The sequence below is a fragment of the Clarias gariepinus genome, chromosome 12 (assembly GCF_024256425.1).
Source record: "Clarias gariepinus isolate MV-2021 ecotype Netherlands chromosome 12, CGAR_prim_01v2, whole genome shotgun sequence".
NCBI lineage: Eukaryota > Metazoa > Chordata > Actinopteri > Siluriformes > Clariidae > Clarias > Clarias gariepinus.
The window spans coordinates 27930209-27949934 of record NC_071111.1 but is presented as its reverse complement, the minus strand read 5'-3'; the positions used below and the strand labels follow the sequence as shown (position 1 = coordinate 27949934).

Sequence of the window (19726 nt, the reverse complement as noted above, 5' to 3'; positions counted from 1 at the left end):
TAATGAGCCATACCATGAAGCTGTGGGAAAGAGTAGTGGAAGCTAGGTTAAGGGTAGAGGTGAGCATTTGTGAGCAGCATTATGGTTTTATGCCTAGAAAGAGTACATCAGATGCAGTATTTGCTTTGGTGGAGAAGTACAGAAAAAGAAAATAAAGAGTTGCATTGTGTCTTTGTAGATTTAGAGAAAGCGTACGACAGGGTGCCGAGAGAGGAACTGGTGTTGTATGAGGAGGTCTGGAGTGGCAGAGAAGTATGTAAGAGTGGTGCAGGACATGTATGAGAGTGCTAAGACAGTAGTAAGATGTGCTGTAGGTGTGACAGAAGAGTTCAAGCTAGAGGTGGGTCTGCATCAAGGATCGGCTCTAAGCCCCTTTTTGTTTGCTCTGGTGATGGACAGGATGACAGATGAAGTAAGACATGGACTATGATGTTTGCAGATGACATTGTGCTTTGTAGTGAGAGCAGGGAACAGGTAAAGGAAAATTTTGAGAGGTGGAGGTATGCTCTGGAAAGCAGAGGAATGAAGGTTAGCCACAGCAAGATGGAATACATGTGTGTGAATGAGAGGGACCCAAGCGGAACGGTGAGGTAAAGAAGGTGCAGGATTTTAAGTACTTGGGGTCAACCATCCAGAGCAATGGAAAGTGTTCAAAGGAGGTGAAGAGGCGGGTACAGACAGGTTGGAATGGGTGGAGAAAAGTGTCAGGTGCGTTGTGCGATAAAAGAGTATCAGCGAGAATGAAAGGAAAGGTGTACAGGACAGTGGTGAGCAATGCTCTACGACTTGCTCTAATAAAAAGACAGAAGGCAGAGCTTGAGGTAGCAAAGCTGAAGATGTTGAGGTTCTCTTTGGGAGTGACAAACATGGATGAGATCAAAAATGAGTTCATCAGAGGGACAACTCATGGTAGATGTTTTGGAGATAAAGTCAGAGAGGCCAGATTGAGGTGGTTTGGACATGTTCAGAGGAGAGATATGTGAATATATCGGTAGAAGGATGCTGAGGTTGGAACTGCCAGGCAGGAGGTCTAAAGGAAGACCAAAGAGAAGATTTATGGATGCAGTGAGAGAGGACATGAAGTTAGTTGGTGTGAGAGAAGAAGATGCAAAGGGAATAGGGTTAGATGGAGGCAGAATAGGGTTAGATGGAGGCAGATGATTCGCTGTGGCGACCCCTGAAAGGGAACAGCTAAAAGACAAAGAAGAAGAAGACGACTCTGGTTTTCTCCCACAGTCCAAGGACCTGCAGATAATTGGCATGTCCAAATTATCCATAGTGTGTGTATGTGTGTGTACGCTGTAATGGATTGGCACCCTGTCCAGGGCGTATCCCGCCTCATGCTCTAAGTCTCCTGGGATGGGATCCATGCCCCTGCGACCCTAAATACAGAATAAAGTGGTATAGAAAATAAGTGAATGAGAGTGAGTGTAACTAACCACACAAACTACACCTGGGACACAAACTAAATGCACTGTGTGTGAGCTACACTTTTTAAAAGCAGCAGAGAAATGGAAATGATAATTAAAATAAGAAGTCAATGCAATGGGACTTCATAAAATGAAGTAAGCTAACTACCTAAAATTATTGAAAAGCTAGGGTTTCCAAGTTACAGTACTTGGAACAACCATGTGCTAGAAGATTCTCACGTCATTCTAAATATTACAATTAATTTATATAGTGATGCTATTGTTAAAGAATTTATACTGCATCTCTCTACAGGTTGCGTGAATGTGGTGTCTCAGATGAAGGCTGTGCTGCTCTGACTTCAGCTCTAAGATCAAACCCCTCACACCTGAGACACATAGAGCTAACTTCCAATAATCTAGGAGATTCAGGTTTGAAGTGTATTTCTGCTGTTCTGGAGAATCCTCACTGTAAACTGGAGGAACTTGGGTAAGATGATCTCCCCGAGATCAAGCACAAACTCATTTCATTCTAGTGCCTATAAACAAAGTTACCAGATCTGCATCATAGAAACAGTTTAAAACCATTAAGTAGTTCTCCATGATGTTGAGAACAGCATACTGTAGGTGTTCATATGAAAAGAGATCACAGTGCATGTTCACTACTATGTTTTACTATAGAAAATGCACATCATAAATATGTAAATGTTTGCTTTGGTGTTGCTTTTTCGGGAACGTATATAAATCCTATTGCATTGGGGTAGGCCTCAACACAAACACAAGAGTGAAGAGTAAGGCATTTTTCAAAAAGTGAGGTGAAAGTGAATGTGGTAATTTCCTCACTAAGGAGGGTAGTAAAGTAAGGATTAGGAGGACCCTGCTAAGGATGCAATCCTTGGACCATTTTAGGTAGCAGTAGGTGGTCGACAGGTAGGGCTAGCTGATGTTAAAGATGATGATGCCGAGGAGGCAGAGGTTCGGAAAGAGTTCTGTGGTTAAGCTCATACTGAATGATGAAAAGAGAGCATGGCATATGCAGAGGCAATCAACATTGCCATGCTGTGCCCCAGACCTGGGCAGGACTGACACACCCACAGTCTCAGAAACACACACACACACACACACACACACAAACACACACAGAGCTTAATTGATTGAGTGTGCTGTTGTGCTGTGCACCTGGGCGGCGATGATTTTTATTAAGTTTTAACATGCTCAAATGTTGTGCAGACCAGGGTGGTGATGGCACACCCCGGGTTGGTAGGACGTGCTCCTGCATAGCCTGAACCCCAGGGTCTGTGTCAGATGCTTGCATCCTCAAACAATGTAAAGTGATACAATGAGGTGGGAAAGAACACAGACACAGGGACAGCAGAGTAAAGAATAAGGAGTGCATAGTGGGAAGAAAGGGGATGTGGTGAATAGCAGATCAGATCAGCAGGATGCAATCCATGGATCTTTAATGTTAGCCGTGAGCGGTCAATAGGCTGGGCAGGCTGAGGTTGAAAATGAGGAAACGGAGAAGGGAAAAGTTCCTCTTTGGGGATTTGTCTAGTTGCAGGAGTCTGCAACGAGATATTAAAGATAGTAGATCCGTGAGTCACACAAGCTGGCATTAAGGGGTCTTTTTACAGGGTCCTGATGAAACCAGGCTGGTAAATAATAATTCACTGCCAGTCACCATAAAAAGCAGCAGAGCAGTCTGAGTCGCTAACTGCACATCCTAAACTCTTTTCTTTGGTAGAGCTTTGGGCAGGTGTATGGAAAGAGGTGCTGGCTGTAGGCCAAATGTTTTATATACAGTATAACTGTTATATCAGGTGAATAACCTGAATGTACTGAAGGGCCAGCTTATCATATCTCCTTTTTTTCTTTACATATTTCAGGTTTCAGAATGTGAAGTGTGATTATGGTTGTAGTTAAGCATGAGAAATCTTTTTACATACTGTATGACTTGGCCACCATATTGTGTCTGGTAATCAATGCTAAAATCATTAATAAGTTTGACAGTTTATTAATAGGTATTATTTTATAATTAATTTTTTTTATTAAAAAAAAAAACAGCTGATGAAGAATGTGTCACTGTGTCTATCTACAGGTTGTGGGATTGTGGTGTTTCAGATGAAGGCTGTGCTGCTCTGATGTCAGCTTTGAGATCAAACCCCTCACACCTTAGAGAATTGGAGCTGTCCATAAATAACTTCAGAGACTCAGGAGTGAAGTGTATCGTTGCTGTACTGGAGAATCCTAAATGTAAACTGGAGACATTGTGGTAAGATCATCTCTCCGAGAGTCACATGACCTGCTCCTTCGTAAGGCACATTCTCTAATAGTGAGATTGGAAAAAATTATAGGTTAACCATCATTGTCCTATGCAGAAAGATTGTTTCCACTGCATGCTGATAATTTGTTAGTCATTGGGTCAGATGTTTGTTTGTGTGTAGCAGCTGATCAAAACATGACTTGATGTTACTGCAGTAGACTCTGATTTAAAAGCAACAGGTAAATGCAAATCAGAAAAAATAATATTGGTTTTAAAGCTGAAGTACAGTAAAACCTTGGATTGCGAGTAACCTGGTTTGCATGTGTTCCACAAGACGAGCAAAGATTGTCGTGCACGCGTGTACTGTTTACTATAACATTGTGACCATATGTGTGTGTGTGTATGTGTGTAAAACATATTTTATTTTGTGTACAGTGCACTTGTACTGTTTCTTATAACACGTGTGTGCGTGCATAAAACAAAGAAATTATCAAAAGCAAAAGGAATTCTAATAAATACACCCCAACCCAAATACTCTAAATACCAAACAAAAAATGTAGAAATGAAACCGAAAGCGTCGGCGCATACGGCACCCAAACTAAACTACTCTAACTAATAAAACAAAGTACAAAGGTGGCTGTCACTCCCTACCTATTACTAACAAAAAAAACTTTAAAGTTTAAGCTATTTTAAGTTTATCTGTCTCCTTTCCGTTGGTTATTTTAGCAAGACTTAAATAGCAATCAAAGCTAGATTGGTCAAAGCGAAGCAGTGCTTAATTTCATGAGTGTTCGAAAGTTTAATTGAACTAGGGCAAAATCAGGCTATCAAATAACCACCAAAGACAAAACACAGACTAAACGCAGCAAAGCTTAAACACACAACAAGAAAGAACGCAGTCAACACAAAATGGACAGTCGCCCGCTGGCCGGAAAGCCAAGGGAGCCCCGCCCCTTTTTTGATGACCGGTCCAAGCTCATTGGAGGATTTTCGAACCCTAGAATACCAATATGCTGATCCTATACTTTGTAAGGAAAGAGAAGACTAAGAAACAGATAGGGAGAGAAACAAAACAATACCAAAAAAACAAACAAGTACACCAGGGAACGTAACACTGTGGAACGCATAATTTAAGTTTCCATTATTTCCTATGGGAAATTTTGCTTTGATTGAGTGTTTCGCAACACAAACCCGCTTCTGGAACAAATTATGCTCACAATCCAAGGTTCCACTGTAATGGTTTTTTTTTTTTTTTTCAGGTAACATTTGTCTCCATCTAGTTGCAGTATTAAACCATCCAGTCTTTAATAGTTCTATTACAAGCCTCTTAAATAGTCTTGTGTTAGTTCACATTTTATCATAAATAAGGAATGTTTATAAATAAACTCATGGCTCATGCAGTAACCGAGTAGAAGAACAGGATCAACAGGTTTTTAATGAGAGGAGATCACAGTGCATGCTCACTACTCTATGTGTTAATATGTAGAATATGCATTATTATTGTATTTATTATTATTAGAATTACAGGTTTCATACCACATTGCTTTTTGGGAAGGTGTCATGAACTTTTATGATAATAATGAAAGACAAATAGTTGAGATTGGCTTATGTTAAGTTAAGCCTTTATTTGTTGCATATACATTACAGTACAGTGTAATTCTTTCTTCGCATATCCCAGCGTAACTGGGTCAGAGCGCAGGGTCAGCCATGATACAGCACTGGTGCAGATAGGGTTAAGTGGCAACCTGGTGGAGCTGGGGCTTAAACCACCATCCTTCTGATCAGTAACTAAGTGCCTTGACCCTCTAAGCCACCACAGCCACTGCTTGTTATTTATGTTATATTTGTAATTTGGCATTGTCTTTCAAAATGAAGAAAGGTAACCCTAAAGAAAGAGTACCTCACTGGGAGAAGTTAAATGGTAGTTGAGGAGTGGATAAAAGACCCTGACACACTATTCATTTTCACATATCCTTATATTTTTAATTACCTGGTTGTGTCACCTGCCGGTGAAGCATAGGCAACACAAATTATAACACAAGGGTTATATTTACATTTTTGGGTGGCTGGAATGGATTATCCGCATTTAGTTTTTTATAGGAAAATGCACTATACAAAAGTTTGAGTTACAAACTTACCTCCGGAATGAACTAACTTTATACAGAGAGGGTTTACTCTGTATAAGATTTAGGATTATAATTTTTATTTACAATAAGAAAACACAGGTAATGTAACTTCAAACTATAAAGGCTTAAATAACACAAAAGACAAAACTCTGTTGATGAAGAGTGTGTCATTGTGTCTTTCCACAGGTTGTGGGGTTGTGGTGTCTCAGATGAAGGTTGTGCTGCTCTGACTTCAGCTCTTAGATCAAACCCCTCACACCTGAGGAAACTAAGTTTGTCAAATAATAATGTAGGAGATTCTGGAATTAAGTGTTTCTCTGCTGTACTGGAGGATCCTGATTGTAAACTGGAGACACTGAGGTAAGATCATATCAGTAAGAAAGTCACATGACCTGTTGCCAAATCAGACAAATTCTCTAATAGGGTTGCCAGATCTACATACATAAAATCGTCAATTTAACAGTTCTTTACTGAGCTCTTAAATAGACTTGTATTATTTCACATTTTGTCAAAAACTAATAAAATATCTATGAATAGGATCACTGATCAAATGCATTCTTACAGTAACAGAGCTGAATAACAAGATCATAAGTGTATGTTTAAAAGACAATCACAGTACATGCTCATTACTGCTTTAATATAGAGAATGCTGTTATGTCACTTTTATTAAAAAAAAAAAAACATATTGGGTGGTTGCCATGATGATTTTTGACACAGATATGTTGAGAGTGACACAGAGTTAGGAGAGGCTTATTATGTTTGTTGGAAGGTGAAGAAGGGTAAAAAGGGACACTACTGGGAACATTTAAATGTCAGTCTCAAGCACTGTAGAACCTGATGAATTCAATTTGATGACAATTTTTAAATTCTATTAGACTTATAATTTACCTATTTAGGCGACACGGTGATGTAGTGGTTAGCACCGTTGCCTTATACCTCCAACATCCGGGTTCAATTCTTTCCCAGGTTTGATTTCTGCCCCTGTGTGCATAAAGTTTGTATGTTTTCCCCGTGCTTGGTGAGTTTCTTCCCGGTACTCCATTTTTGCTCCCAAAGTTCAAAAACATGCATATTAGGCTAATTGTCATTCTGAAATTTGGGATTTGGGATAGATGTGAATGCACATACAGAGGAACTTGAACATTTGCAAGCTGAAATTTGTACATGAGTGATGCTTAGATTATACTGTTTCAAGAGACACATTTTGGTGGGGCAAACACTAAAATAAAATAAAAAATCAGTAATTGTTACATAAATTTAAAGGGGAGATACTAGAGAACATTAAATCAGATGAGGACAGTGGGTGATTATAGTTATCAAACAAGGAAATGGTTTCTTTTTTTTTGTAATGTTTAAGAATACAAGTTTCAGTCTTGCAAAAAGATTTTACAGTGTTTGATCAAATTTTCACAAATTTTCACAGGTTACATGCCAAATATTAAGAATTTTATATTGTTTTGAATGGCGATTTTAACTAATGCTTTAATGTCAACGTTGATAGATTTCCACCTAGAACTACTCATCACTTGCTGTCACACAATTTAATTTTGTCTTTATTTTCGAACCTTTTCTTGGTAGATTCTTGGCACTATTTTTACAGTAATTCAAGAGAGTTTACCTGGTCAAAAAGAAACTTAACTCTTAGGTCGACAATTAAATGGTTCCTAGTATCTCAATTCTATTTACACTTTATTCAAAATATCTCAAATATCTCACACTTGTTCATCCCTTTTTCTGATTATAAACAGATATTAGTTGGTGTGTAAGGCTTCAACCTACTTTAAGATTAACAGAGAAATTAGCAATGACCCCATTCTAACTTCTAAATCTGTCTCCAAATTTTATGGTGATTTTTGCTCTTCCACTTTCGACCCCAATAATTGTAGATTCTTTATTGATAAAATTGAAATGTGGATCCTTGTAATTAAGGGTACGATTGCTTTTTTACTCAATGAGCAAAGGTAAGTCCGGGTCTTGATGGGCTTTCATAGGAATTTTATGTCCATGTTTGTGTTTGGAAGTATATTGAAGACCTATTATTTTGCATGCACAAAGAATATGTAGAGCAGAAAGAAATAATAACTGCAATGAAACGGGTTTTTTATGCTCTGCGATTCCCCAACTTGATAAAAATGCACTTTTCATTGAGAACTGGTGGCCTATTACACTTTTAACTATTAATTATAAACTTCTGGCCCAGATTTGTGCTAGCAGTTTAAATATGAGTTTGGATAGTATCATCTTAGGTAATCAGGTTTCTTTAAATATCAACACATAACTAATAACATAAAATTAGCGCTTGACCTTTTAGATTATTTTCATTTAGTGCAGTCTAATAACTTTATCCTAATCTTTGATTTCTATAAGTTGTTTGACACTATTGAATAACCCATTTCATCTACAAAGGAATACATAGTTCTGTTGCAATTAATCACGAAACATCCCATATATTTGAAATTAATCATGGAATGAGATAAGGCTGAAAAGTCAGAAAATAAATCTCCTGAACATGTAGTTACATTTAAAAAAATAGCACTTTGGTTGAACATGATTCAATTTTGGACAGTGGTTCCACATGATTACACCACATTATCTTAACAACATTGGATTATGTTAAACCAACTTGAAATATTTGTGTTCATTTAACATGAACAGCTAACTTTGATTGAACATTATTTAAATATTTCTATTTAACTATTTTTTTTTTGTTGAACTTCAACTATTCATGCTATACATTCTTAATTTATTCCTTGATGTTAATCCTAAATTTACATTGATTTCAATTAATCCCATTTAGTCATGTTACTACAACTAGATGTTATACCATAATGAATAGCAGCCCTATTTTCTCATGCTTTAGTGACCGTTAAAGAGAACTCCAGAGGCAGTAAATGTGTAATACAGTATTTTTTTTATTAAGGAATAACTTATAACACGTGCCATACTTTCATAAAAAAAAAAAAAACAATCTAATCCACACACTCCCAAAAAATTAAACAATGTTTATGGTTTGTAACATATACTGAACAAAAATATAAACGCAACTCTTTTGTTTTTGCTCCCATTTTTAATGAGATGAACTCAAAGATCTGAAACGTTTTCTACATAAACAAAATAACCATATCTCTCAAATATTGTTTACAAATCTGTCAAAATCCGTTAAGATAAAGAACTGGAGTCAAGTCGAGACCCCAATGAGGACGACGAGCATGCAGATAAGCTTCCCTGAGACTGTTTCTGACAGTTTGTGCAGAAATTCTTTGGTTATGCAATCCGATTGTTTCAGCAGCTGTCCGGGTGGCTGGTCTCAGACGATCATGGAGGTGAACATGCTGAATGTGGAGGTCCTGGGCTGGTGTGGTTACACGTCGTTTGCGGTTGTGAGGCTGGTTGGATGTACTGCCAAATCCTCTGAAACACCTTTTTAATTCACGAGCAACAGCTCCGGTGGACATTCCTGCTGTCAGCATGCCAATTGCACGCTCCCTCAAAACTTGCTACATCTGTGGCATTGTGCTGTGTGATTCAACTAAACCTTTTAAAGTGGCCTTTTACAGATGGCCAGTCTAAGGCACACCTGTGCAATAATCATGCTGTCTAATCAGCATGTTGATATGGCACACCTTTGAGGTGGGATGGATTATTTCGGCAAAGGAGAAGTGCTCACTATCACAGATTTTGACAGATTTGTGAACAATATTTGAAAGATATGGTTATTTTGTGTATGTAGAAAATGTTTCAGATCTTTGAGTTCATTTCATAAAAAATGGGAGCAAAAACAAAAGTGTTGCGTTTATATTTTTGTTCAGTATATAATATATATATATGTATTTTTAATTATTTTAAATATTTTTAAAATAATTTGATAATAATAAGGTGTCCAATAATTAACGTGAATGTAAAAGTGAATAGTGCTTGGTGACTGTAAATCTTTGCCTTCCTCTTCGCCTTCATCCTCGTCCTCCACTGTTGCCTATTCACGTCTTTGTCTCTTTTGCTATATATATATATACACTGTATGTGTAAAAATATGTAAATTATAGGTATATTTAAATTTATATAATAAGTGATGTTTTCTATCTATATATTCTATCTTTATCTTTCCGTCTTTCTCTCACTTATTAACCATACACATTCCACAGTCCATCAACACAAATATTTTTATACATCCGCATACATAATACAAATCACAAAATAACAATCGCAAATAATCACTATCTATTCTAATGTTCTGACCATGCATTTCCCCACCAGCCACCTGATATCAGGCTTTTTCATATTACATATCACCACAGTACCTAGGTACAGTATATTGCAGTACACGGTTACTTATACCATGCCAACGCATGCACGCAGATCTACACAATCACACACCTACCTACCGTTATACTGTATCTAATCTTTCAACCATCACTCTTTGTTTATTAAAGGCAGCCCTACTTACACAAAATACAAACACAATACAAACAAGCTCAGCAAGCACAAAAGCTCATCAATTTATAAGTGCACACTTTTTTGCATTTTCTCTAAATTACATAAATTGCATCATAGTGAATTACTTAACTACTCAATTTGTATAATTTGGTTCCCGGGGCCTGTACGTCCCCAAGAATCACCCGGCCCCAAAAAACAGCAAAATACTACAGCAGAATTTGAGTAACAGGTTTCTGCTTACCTTGTTCTTATTGCCACGATGGCAGTTCCGCTGACTGCAGGCCCGCTGACCCCCAGGGGCAGCAACGACCAGCTGAGGGTATCCTGTACCAACAACGCCAATATGTTGTGGCACAAGTACAAACTCAACAACTAGATTCAAGATTCAAAGAACTTTATTAATCCAAGAGGGAAATTGCTTAAATCTCTCAAAATTTTCTACTTGAGTATTTAAAGAGCAAAAAGGTTTATTGCAACCAAAAGTAAATGGACAGCACTGGACTGGCCAGCAAAAAGAAGACAACAGACACCACATGGAAATTCCGCAAGCTTACTTCCTTAATTTTACACAATTTATATACACTTAATTTAGCATTATACTGTATCATTGTTTGCTCCTCCTTAAGTCAAATAGTTACTTAATACTCATTAGTTGTATGCTACGTTTGTTCAGGTTAGATTGATGTGGAACCTCCCATTATGTAATTTTCCCCTCTCATCTCATATTTATTCATGTCTGGGTAGGCCTAAAAGATCTTGTTTTCATTTTTTCCTTTTTTTGGAGAAAGTTTGGTTTGTTTCTGTTTTCTTAACCAGACTGTTGACCACTGCTGATGAAGAATTGGGTTTTCGTCAGAGAAAGTTTTAGGCTTTTTCTAAGATGCATAATAAACTTATTCTTATTTTTCTATTTTCCGATTCCTATTTAATAACTTTCCTTAAAGTTATTAAAATAATTTATTGGTTAATTTTTAGTTTTGTTTTTATTTATTTATGTATTTATCTTTATTTAAATCTTTATTTATTTATTTATTTATTTATTTATTCTTTCTACAGTATGATCTGAAGATTATAATGAATAATTCTTGGACTTAAGTACAGTAAGGGTCAATATGATTAATTGTGTCAATGCGTGATTGCATTAGATTATATTATTTTAAATATTGTTATTATTGCATAATTATTATAATTATTTTTCCTTATTTAAAAGACTGATCATTTATATTTTGATTCATAAAATAACCCTATTCTTCTTAAATCATAATTTTATTATTAACCCATTTGATTTTGAACATTTGAGGTTTGACGTTATAATATACATATACATTATGGAATAGTAATTATAGTCAGATTAATTAATTCATTAATTAATATTCAAAAAGTTACAGCCTTTATTGATAAATTTTAGTTATGTAGTATAATATAGAGTGTAGCAAGGGATATTAATAGATTTAATTATTACCTATTGATCCCTTTGTTTTTTTAGCTTTAAAATGGGAAGTCTGGCCATCTGTGCACTGTGTCCAGAAAAAAACCGAACTGAAAGTTATTTCTTTTAACTTTTCCTAAGCGTCTCTGTAAGTCTTATTTTGGCAAAGAACTTTCTGCACTTTTATATTATGGTCAGCCTGCTTCAAAGTTCCTTATTTCTTGCTCTCTGTGTGTACGGGTTGTTCTTGGGTCACACCTCGCATACTTTTCGAAGCTATAAAACTAAAAATAACAGCTGTAAAACTAAATAAAAAGGAGTAAATATTAGAAGTATTATTATTCTTTCTAGTATTATCATTTTTAATTATTGCTTTGTTTCCTATCCCTTTTATATTTCTCACTTCCCTAATTTGCCATGCAGACGCCTTCTTTTTTATTGTAGTGAGCAGATCAAGACCTCTTGAACAGAGGCCTTCTGGGTATTTGGTTCTTTCACACTTGAATACAATTGTAGGCACATCATAGCTTTACTTTTTTAATCGTACAGTAATATGCTTTAACTATATATACATCAAGTCTCAGTATATATTTTTGATATTTTTTACTTAAATTAGCATAAACAGGTGTGTCATTCTGACATTCTGAATGATTATTATTTTTTTTCTTACAAATGCATCAGCTTTAATGTAAGTCTTAAATGAATGATGAATATTGTGTGTCATGGCTGTGGCGACCCCTGTAAGGGAATAGCCGAAAGACAAAGAAGACGATTGTGTCTCTCTCCAGGTTGTATAAGTGTGGTGTCTCAGATGAAGGCTGTGCTGCTCTGACTTCAGCTCTGAGATCAAACCCCTCACACCTCAGAGAACTGAATCTGTCTCAGAATAATGTAGGAGACTCAGGAGTGAAGTGTCTCTGTGCTGTACTGGAGAATCCTCACTGTAAACTGCAGAAACTGTGGTAAAATCCTATTTTTAAATATTAATGATACATATTCTAGTCTTTAACAAGGTCATAATAAACACTCTGTATAAATAAAAGACAGTGACCATTGTTCTTGTCAATACTGTATAAACTTTTTACACCTTTACATTCTTGATTTAAAAAGTACATGAACCAACAAACTACTCATCCAAAAAACTCATTAGACTATGACATTGTTCTATAAAATACACAAAGTCTGATTACACACAATATGATCTTTACAAGAGTATGAATGCTGATGAAAAACTGATTTTGTTGAGATGTGTAAAGGAAAAAGTTAGTGAAATGTTTTAAAAAAACTTGATGTTACTCAGTGCTGTTGTTTCTTGAGATTGCTTCAGATTGTAATGTTTACAGGTTGTGTGAGTGTGGTGTCTCAGATGAAGGCGTGGCTTCTCTGACTTTGGCTCTGAGATCAAACCCCTCACACCTGAGAGAACTGAATCTGTCTAATAATAAAATAGGCGACTCAGGAAAGAAGCTGCTCTCTGATTTTAAGGAAGATGGCCATTACAAACTACAGACTTTGTGGTGAGTAATGACTTTTAGATGTTGGTAAAAATACATACTTACATATATACATATATAAACATACATGTATAAAGACTAATACAATACAATACAATACAATTTTTATTTATAGAGCACAATTTAAAAACAACCAAGGTTGACCAAAGTGCTTTACAACACTATTAATAAATATACAGTAAGACAAACACAAATTATAAAACATAATATCACACAAGCTGTAAACACAGGCGAAGTTCCTAAGGCCAAAAACACAGAACAGTAGTTCAAGAGATGTTGAACGCCAAGGAAAATAGATAGGTTTTAAGAGTGGACTTAAAAGCAGACAAGGTTGGGGCAGTTCTGATGTAAAACGGGAGATCGTTCCATAACTTTGGACCAACAACAGAAAAGGCACCGTCACCTCTGGTTTTTGATCTTGTCCTAGGCACTTGCAACAAATTAAAATTAGTAGATCTGAGTGATCTTGATGGAATGTAAGGCTGTAACAAATCAGTTAAGTACTGTGGGGCCAGACTATGTAAGGATTTAAAAACAAACATTAGGATTTTGTAATCAATTCTATATTTAACTGGCAGCCAATGGAGTGAAATTAAAACCGGCGTAATATTCTCGTATTTGCACTTTCCTGTGAGAAGCCGGGCTGCTGCATTTTGGACTAATTGCAATCGAGAGACACAAGACTGAGAGACACCGACATATAAAGAGTTGCAGTAGTCAAGCCGAGATGTTACAAATGCGTGCATAGCTATTTCAAGCTTCTTTAGAGATAGAAATGGCTTTACTTTTGAAAGAAGCCGAATATGGTAAAAACAAGACTTAACCACTGTACTTATCTGCTTATCAAATTTGAGGTTACTGTCAAACAAAAGACCCAGATTTCTGACACATGAGGTACTGTACGGTGATAGAGATGTAATCATATACACATTGATCAGTAGGGCCAAACACAATGAATTCAGTTTTAATCTCATTGAGGCTCAAAAAGTTTGTTGCCAGCCAAAGTTTTAGCTCCTCCAAACAATCCAGAATAGGCTCAAAGGCATTCTTATTTCCACGCTTTAAAGGATATAAATCTGTCATCTGCATACAGATGGATATTTACTAAAGATAGACCCTAATGGAAGCAAATAAAGAGAGAACAACGCTGGACCCAGAATCGATCCCTGAGGTACACCAGATCTTAACTGTATCTCAGAAGAGGAATGGTGCCCAATATTGACCACAAACCTGCTATCAGAAAGATATGACCTAAACCATTGTAATACTATGTCCCGTAAACCAACGCACGTTTCAAGACGCGAAATTAGAATGTTATGAGATGAGGTCTAACAAAACCAAAGCCGTAAACTGGCCAGAGTCCGTAGTCAACATGACATCATTTAAAACTCGTAAGAGGGCTGACTCCGTGCTATGGCAAGATTTAAAACCAGACTGAAACTTTTCGTAAATAGAATTATAAGATAAATGTGACTGAAGTTGGTTTAAAACAACTTTCTCAAGGATTTTAAATAAAAAAGGCAGATTTGAAATGGGATGGAAGTTAGACAGCAGTGTGGAATCGAGATTTGTTTTTTTAAGATGAGGTCCACTGTAGCAAGTTTGAAATCATGGGGAACAGTACCAGTTTGGAGACACTTGTTAATAACAGACAGCAGATCAGGGCCAACAGTGTCAATAATCTGCCTGAGAAAGCGTGGTGGAATAACATCCTGGGGACACATTGTGGATTTTAAACTAGACATAATCCTAATCAAGGTGTTCAGGTTCACAGACTCAAATTCAGACCAAATAGAACCAGAATATGGAGCATCAACCAATTTATATGAAGACATTGACAATGTAGCTGTTATTTCAGAAATCTTATCATTAAAATAAACAGCAAAATTCTCACATAGAGTGACAGATACCTCAGGAAAAAGATTAACTTTTGGATGAAGTGCAGTCTCAATAGTAGAAAATAAAATATTTGGCTTATAGCTGTTTTGTGTTATTAACTCTGAGAAATATTTACACTTTGCTGCTTTAGCAGCTCGCTGAAAGGCAGAAAGAGAGTCCCGTAGGATTTCATATGAAACTTGTAATTTGTCTTTTTTCCACTTTGTCTGCCTTTCTACAAGCCTGTCTAAGGGAACGAGTAGTATTATTATGCCAAAGTACTGAATTTTGCTTACGTTTTTTCACCCTTAGTGGTGCGACAGAATTTAAAATATTAGAACAGTTATTATTAAAAATACTAAGATGTTCATTTGCATCCAAGCAACAGGTGAGAGAGTCCATAACCTAAGTAGCACTTAATAGTTCATACTTCGAGGAAAATTCTTCACTTGAGCGATCCGTAAAAATATGAGTCCAGCGTAACAGTGATGATTGGCTTGGGTTATTTTCGTCGAACATCATAGAAAACCGAATAGGCAGATGGTCAGATATACCAGCGTCCATGATCTTTATATCCAACAGTGACAGACCACGAGATAGGATCAAATCCAATGTATGTCCCTGAACATGAGTAGGTCCAGTCACCCATTGCACAAAATCAAAGGAATCAAGTAAACTAAGAAAATCCTTTGAAAGTGGTTTAGAGCCACAACACACATGGATGTTAAAATCTCCCAGTAATAAAATCCTAATCATTTAAGTACTTTATCATTAGTTTGTCCCTTTCTCCTCAGTCCCAATAATTATTAGATTAAGAAGTTAGGAACAGGTTCAAACATTTTTTTTATTATTATTATTTCTAAAAAAAAACTATATATATATATATATATATATATATATATAGATAGATATATATATATATAGATATATATAAATATATAATTTTTTTTTCTAACAATACAACAATAAATCTCATGTTCTGTCATAATACAGATGATACTAAGAATGCAAAAATGTTGAATTTATTCTAAACTAATTATAAACTGGAGATGATGTTTCCCAGAATGGGAGATGATTACAAGCTGTTGATCATGAAGTGCCATGGTCCAGAATGGCTATTAATACATGTTATTCTTTTATGTTCAGGCTGTCATGAACATCTTTGTGCGATGAAGACTCTGGTGTTCCTGTGTTTCCATGTTGGGGAATAGAGAACATGATTATAGAGTGTAGCATCTGCTTAAGATCACAGATGATCGTTTGGACTCAATGTCTTTAAGAGACCCTTTTAGCCTTTGACATTTGCATATAAATTACCGACCTGGACCCACATTCTACATTTATATGGATGTTTTATTGCCCGTCGATTCCCCCCACTATCACAAGAATGCTAAACAGATTAGATTTCAATTAAATTTTCATTACATTAAATTACAATCACATTTCAAAAAAAAGCAGGAGACCACCGTGCTGACCACCGAAGGCCTAACCAGACAAGTGGTCTGGATCCACACTTGTAATACACATCACATAAAGACATTTTCTCTATTTTATGCTATGATAACGCAATTATAAAAGGTATCCCGTATACGCATTCATTGTGTGTATGTTCTGTGTATTGTGTGTACTGTATGTATCTGATTATACTAGTTACAACTTTTTATTTGCCTTATTTAGACTATAATTGCTTATATTCTATATTATAATCTCCAATCTGTATATGTCAATCTAAAATGACATATACTGTACTATGTGATCACAAAATGCATAATACAATTTCTATGATATTTTGAAATAAACTGCAACACACCTCCAGATCAGATGTAAAAATTCCAATGGGTCATAAACGGAGACAAAAAAAGGTTTTTCGGCTAAAAATTTCTGCCTTAGATTGATCATTCCACCCAAATGGTGGGTGTGTCGAGGGAACTATCAAAAGTCCCTAACACAGGCTATTCGGCGCTCAAAATCCCTTTCCCTTTTTTAATCGAACACTCTCCTACACTTTGCAAAACTTATCTCTTGAGTTTAACCTTCGGCATCGTTACCTTCAAGTTACTTTGTCAACTTGCTGTGGACTATTCTCACCTCTCCCTCTCGAGGAACCAGAGAAAAACCTCCAGCTCACACCTAGAGGTCGATCATCTAGACCCTCGTGTCTACCGAATCAGGACTCTGAAACACACACCAATGCAGAAACAAACACCAATACAAGTAACCTTTATAACTATTTAGATGCATGTGTAAGTTTCAGCCCCTTTTAAGGTGAACCTTGATTCTTTGATGATTCTCAATTGGCTGTGGTTAATTGATGTAAAATACTGCAATTCTTTTGCTCTTCTCCCTTTCTTCCTTACATACCTTTATCCTGTATGGATGTTGTTAGAATTATTTTATATATAAAGGAGTTATTTCTACTCTCTTGCTCTCTTCCTCATAGATCTGATATTAACATGTTAAATCTTTTCTGCTGCTGCTTTCTTCCTTTTTCCTCTTGCATCTGCTCTTAAAGGTGTGAACGCTCCCACGCTCACCTTCCCATTCTCTCTTCATGTCTCTCTCCCCCTCTCTCTCTCGCCCCCTCTCTCTCTCTCCCCCTCTGTCTCCTCCCCTTCTCCCCATAACTCGAGCCAACATCTTGTGATCTGTCTCTGGACGGACACCTCTCTATCTTTCTCTCCTTTGTTCCTCAGGACATTTACAATGGTTCATGTTCTTTGTAGTAACATATGTCTATGGTACAGGCGTTTGGTCAAACATATAAAAACCCCATATTTTGCTGTTAATAAACAGAGACCTTTCTGACAGACAACATGTGTGTGTGTGTTTGACTGAGTCACTCCTGGTGCCAGAAAAGCTTACTGAAGCACAGCGGACAGACTGAGCAACTCACCTCTTCTAGAAAAACTTTAGAAAACTTTACAGATGTTTTTGCTTTATTTTGTTGTATGTTAGCTATAGCCTTCTTTATTAAATTCCTTATATTCACAATTTATTGTCTCTCTGTGCTGCTCACAATCCGAGATCACTAAATGTTGACCCTTTGGCTACATGCTAAATGATTGCTAGTACTGCAGAGTAGGAAAGCTATCCTTCCTTGGGAATTGATAAATAATTATATTATCTGCACAATGGACGAAAAGATTAAATAATTGTAACATTAATTCTGCTACAGTTAATTCTAAAATCGAATTTAAATATTTATTATAAATTATATCCAGTTATAATTAATTATAAATATTCCCCTTTTGAGCTAATTTGTTACAAGGGACATGAAAAGTGTGTTTACATCATGCATATTGAATGATAGACTGCATAAACACAGACAAATGGAGTAACGCAAGCGTCAAATTTGCCAGTTCTGTTATGAAATAGATGAAACATCAGCATTCTTGGAACCAGGGCCAATCTTCCTAAGGTCATCCAGAGTGATCAGGGGACGAATTTTATGTTGAGAGGGTTCAATCAGGCGTAAAAGATTCTTGCAATTCAACAGTGTTTACAGCGCCTACCATCCCGAAAGCCAGGAAGCACGTGAGCGATTCCACCAGACGTTAAAGTCTATGTTACGCAAATATTACCTAGATACAGGCAGGGATTGGAATGAAGGTGTTCCTCTTATGCTGTTTGCTGTACAAGAGGTAGTACATGAGTTCCTTGGTTTCAGTCCAGCTGAGCTTGTGTTTGGACATACTTGTTATATCTGTAAGAACGACTCGTACTTGAACTTTTTTACTGCTTTTTTAAACACACACTTTTTCCATCCCCAGCACTTCCTCCAGTTCAGCCCCTCTACGTCATTCTATTCCAAACCATTTAAAGAGACAGACACTCTTTTTTATCCAACTAATGCAACAAAACATATTACTTTAACTAAGCATCAGGTTATTAGTCATACTAAACATGCAACAATTCTGTACGTGGCCCACTAAAGGTGTTAAAGGCGAACATTCTGGCTTCAGAGTCAGAGAGCAAAACAAATGTGCTGCAGTACGTCAGCGGGTTTTGGGAGCAGTTGCGTAAGGCTTCGTCCAGGGTCAAACCTTGACCTCTGCTTAAAAGACTATGAAACAGAGATATGACATAAAGGCAATAATTCGGAATTTAAAACTGGAGACCAGGTATTAGTTTTGTTACCTATTGTTGGGTCCGCTTTGTCTGCGAGATTTGCTGGTCCATACAGTATACAGTTGAGAAAAAACTGAGTGACATCAATTATGTCATTCGCACACCTGAAAGACATAGAGAAACGAGAATTTGCCATTTTAACATGTTAAAAGTCTACCACCCACGCTAGTCTCACCCTGAACATTGGGGTCAGGGGTAGCTCAGTGGTTAAGGCATTGGACTACGGTTTGGAAGATCCCAGGTTCAAACCCCACAACCACCAAGTTGCCACTGTTGGGCCCTTGAGCAAGGCCCTTAACCCTCAACTTCTCAGATGTGTAATGAGATAAAAGTGTAAGTCGCTCTGGATAAGAGCGTCTGCCAAATGCCCAAATGTAAACATGAAAAAGTAACAGTGAAACCTGCCATTGCCCTGGTTGCGCTTTTGACTGGAGGGTTAGGGCCTGACAAGGATGGTTTAATCTTGCGTAATGCTCCGCAACAGTGTGCTTTATTACCCAATTTTAGAGAAATTACGAAAGTTGCCTACATTATTGAGTCATCTGACT

General features: G+C 36.7%; 1 protein-coding gene across 1 annotated transcript in view; it reads left to right on the top strand.

Annotated features, from left to right (window-relative positions):
- The window catches only part of LOC128534527 (NACHT, LRR and PYD domains-containing protein 12-like), a 39264-nt gene extending 21416 nt beyond the window's left edge, over nt 1–17848 (top strand). Inside the window, exons 8-13 of the mRNA XM_053508985.1 lie at nt 1723–1896; nt 3505–3678; nt 5982–6155; nt 12447–12620; nt 13002–13175; nt 16197–17848. Coding sequence (XP_053364960.1) covers nt 1723–1896; nt 3505–3678; nt 5982–6155; nt 12447–12620; nt 13002–13175; nt 16197–16206 — 880 coding nt within the window. The 3' untranslated portion in view covers nt 16207–17848. The remainder of the gene's footprint in view (nt 1–1722; nt 1897–3504; nt 3679–5981; nt 6156–12446; nt 12621–13001; nt 13176–16196) is intronic.
- The last annotated feature ends 1878 nt before the right edge of the window (nt 17849–19726 follow it).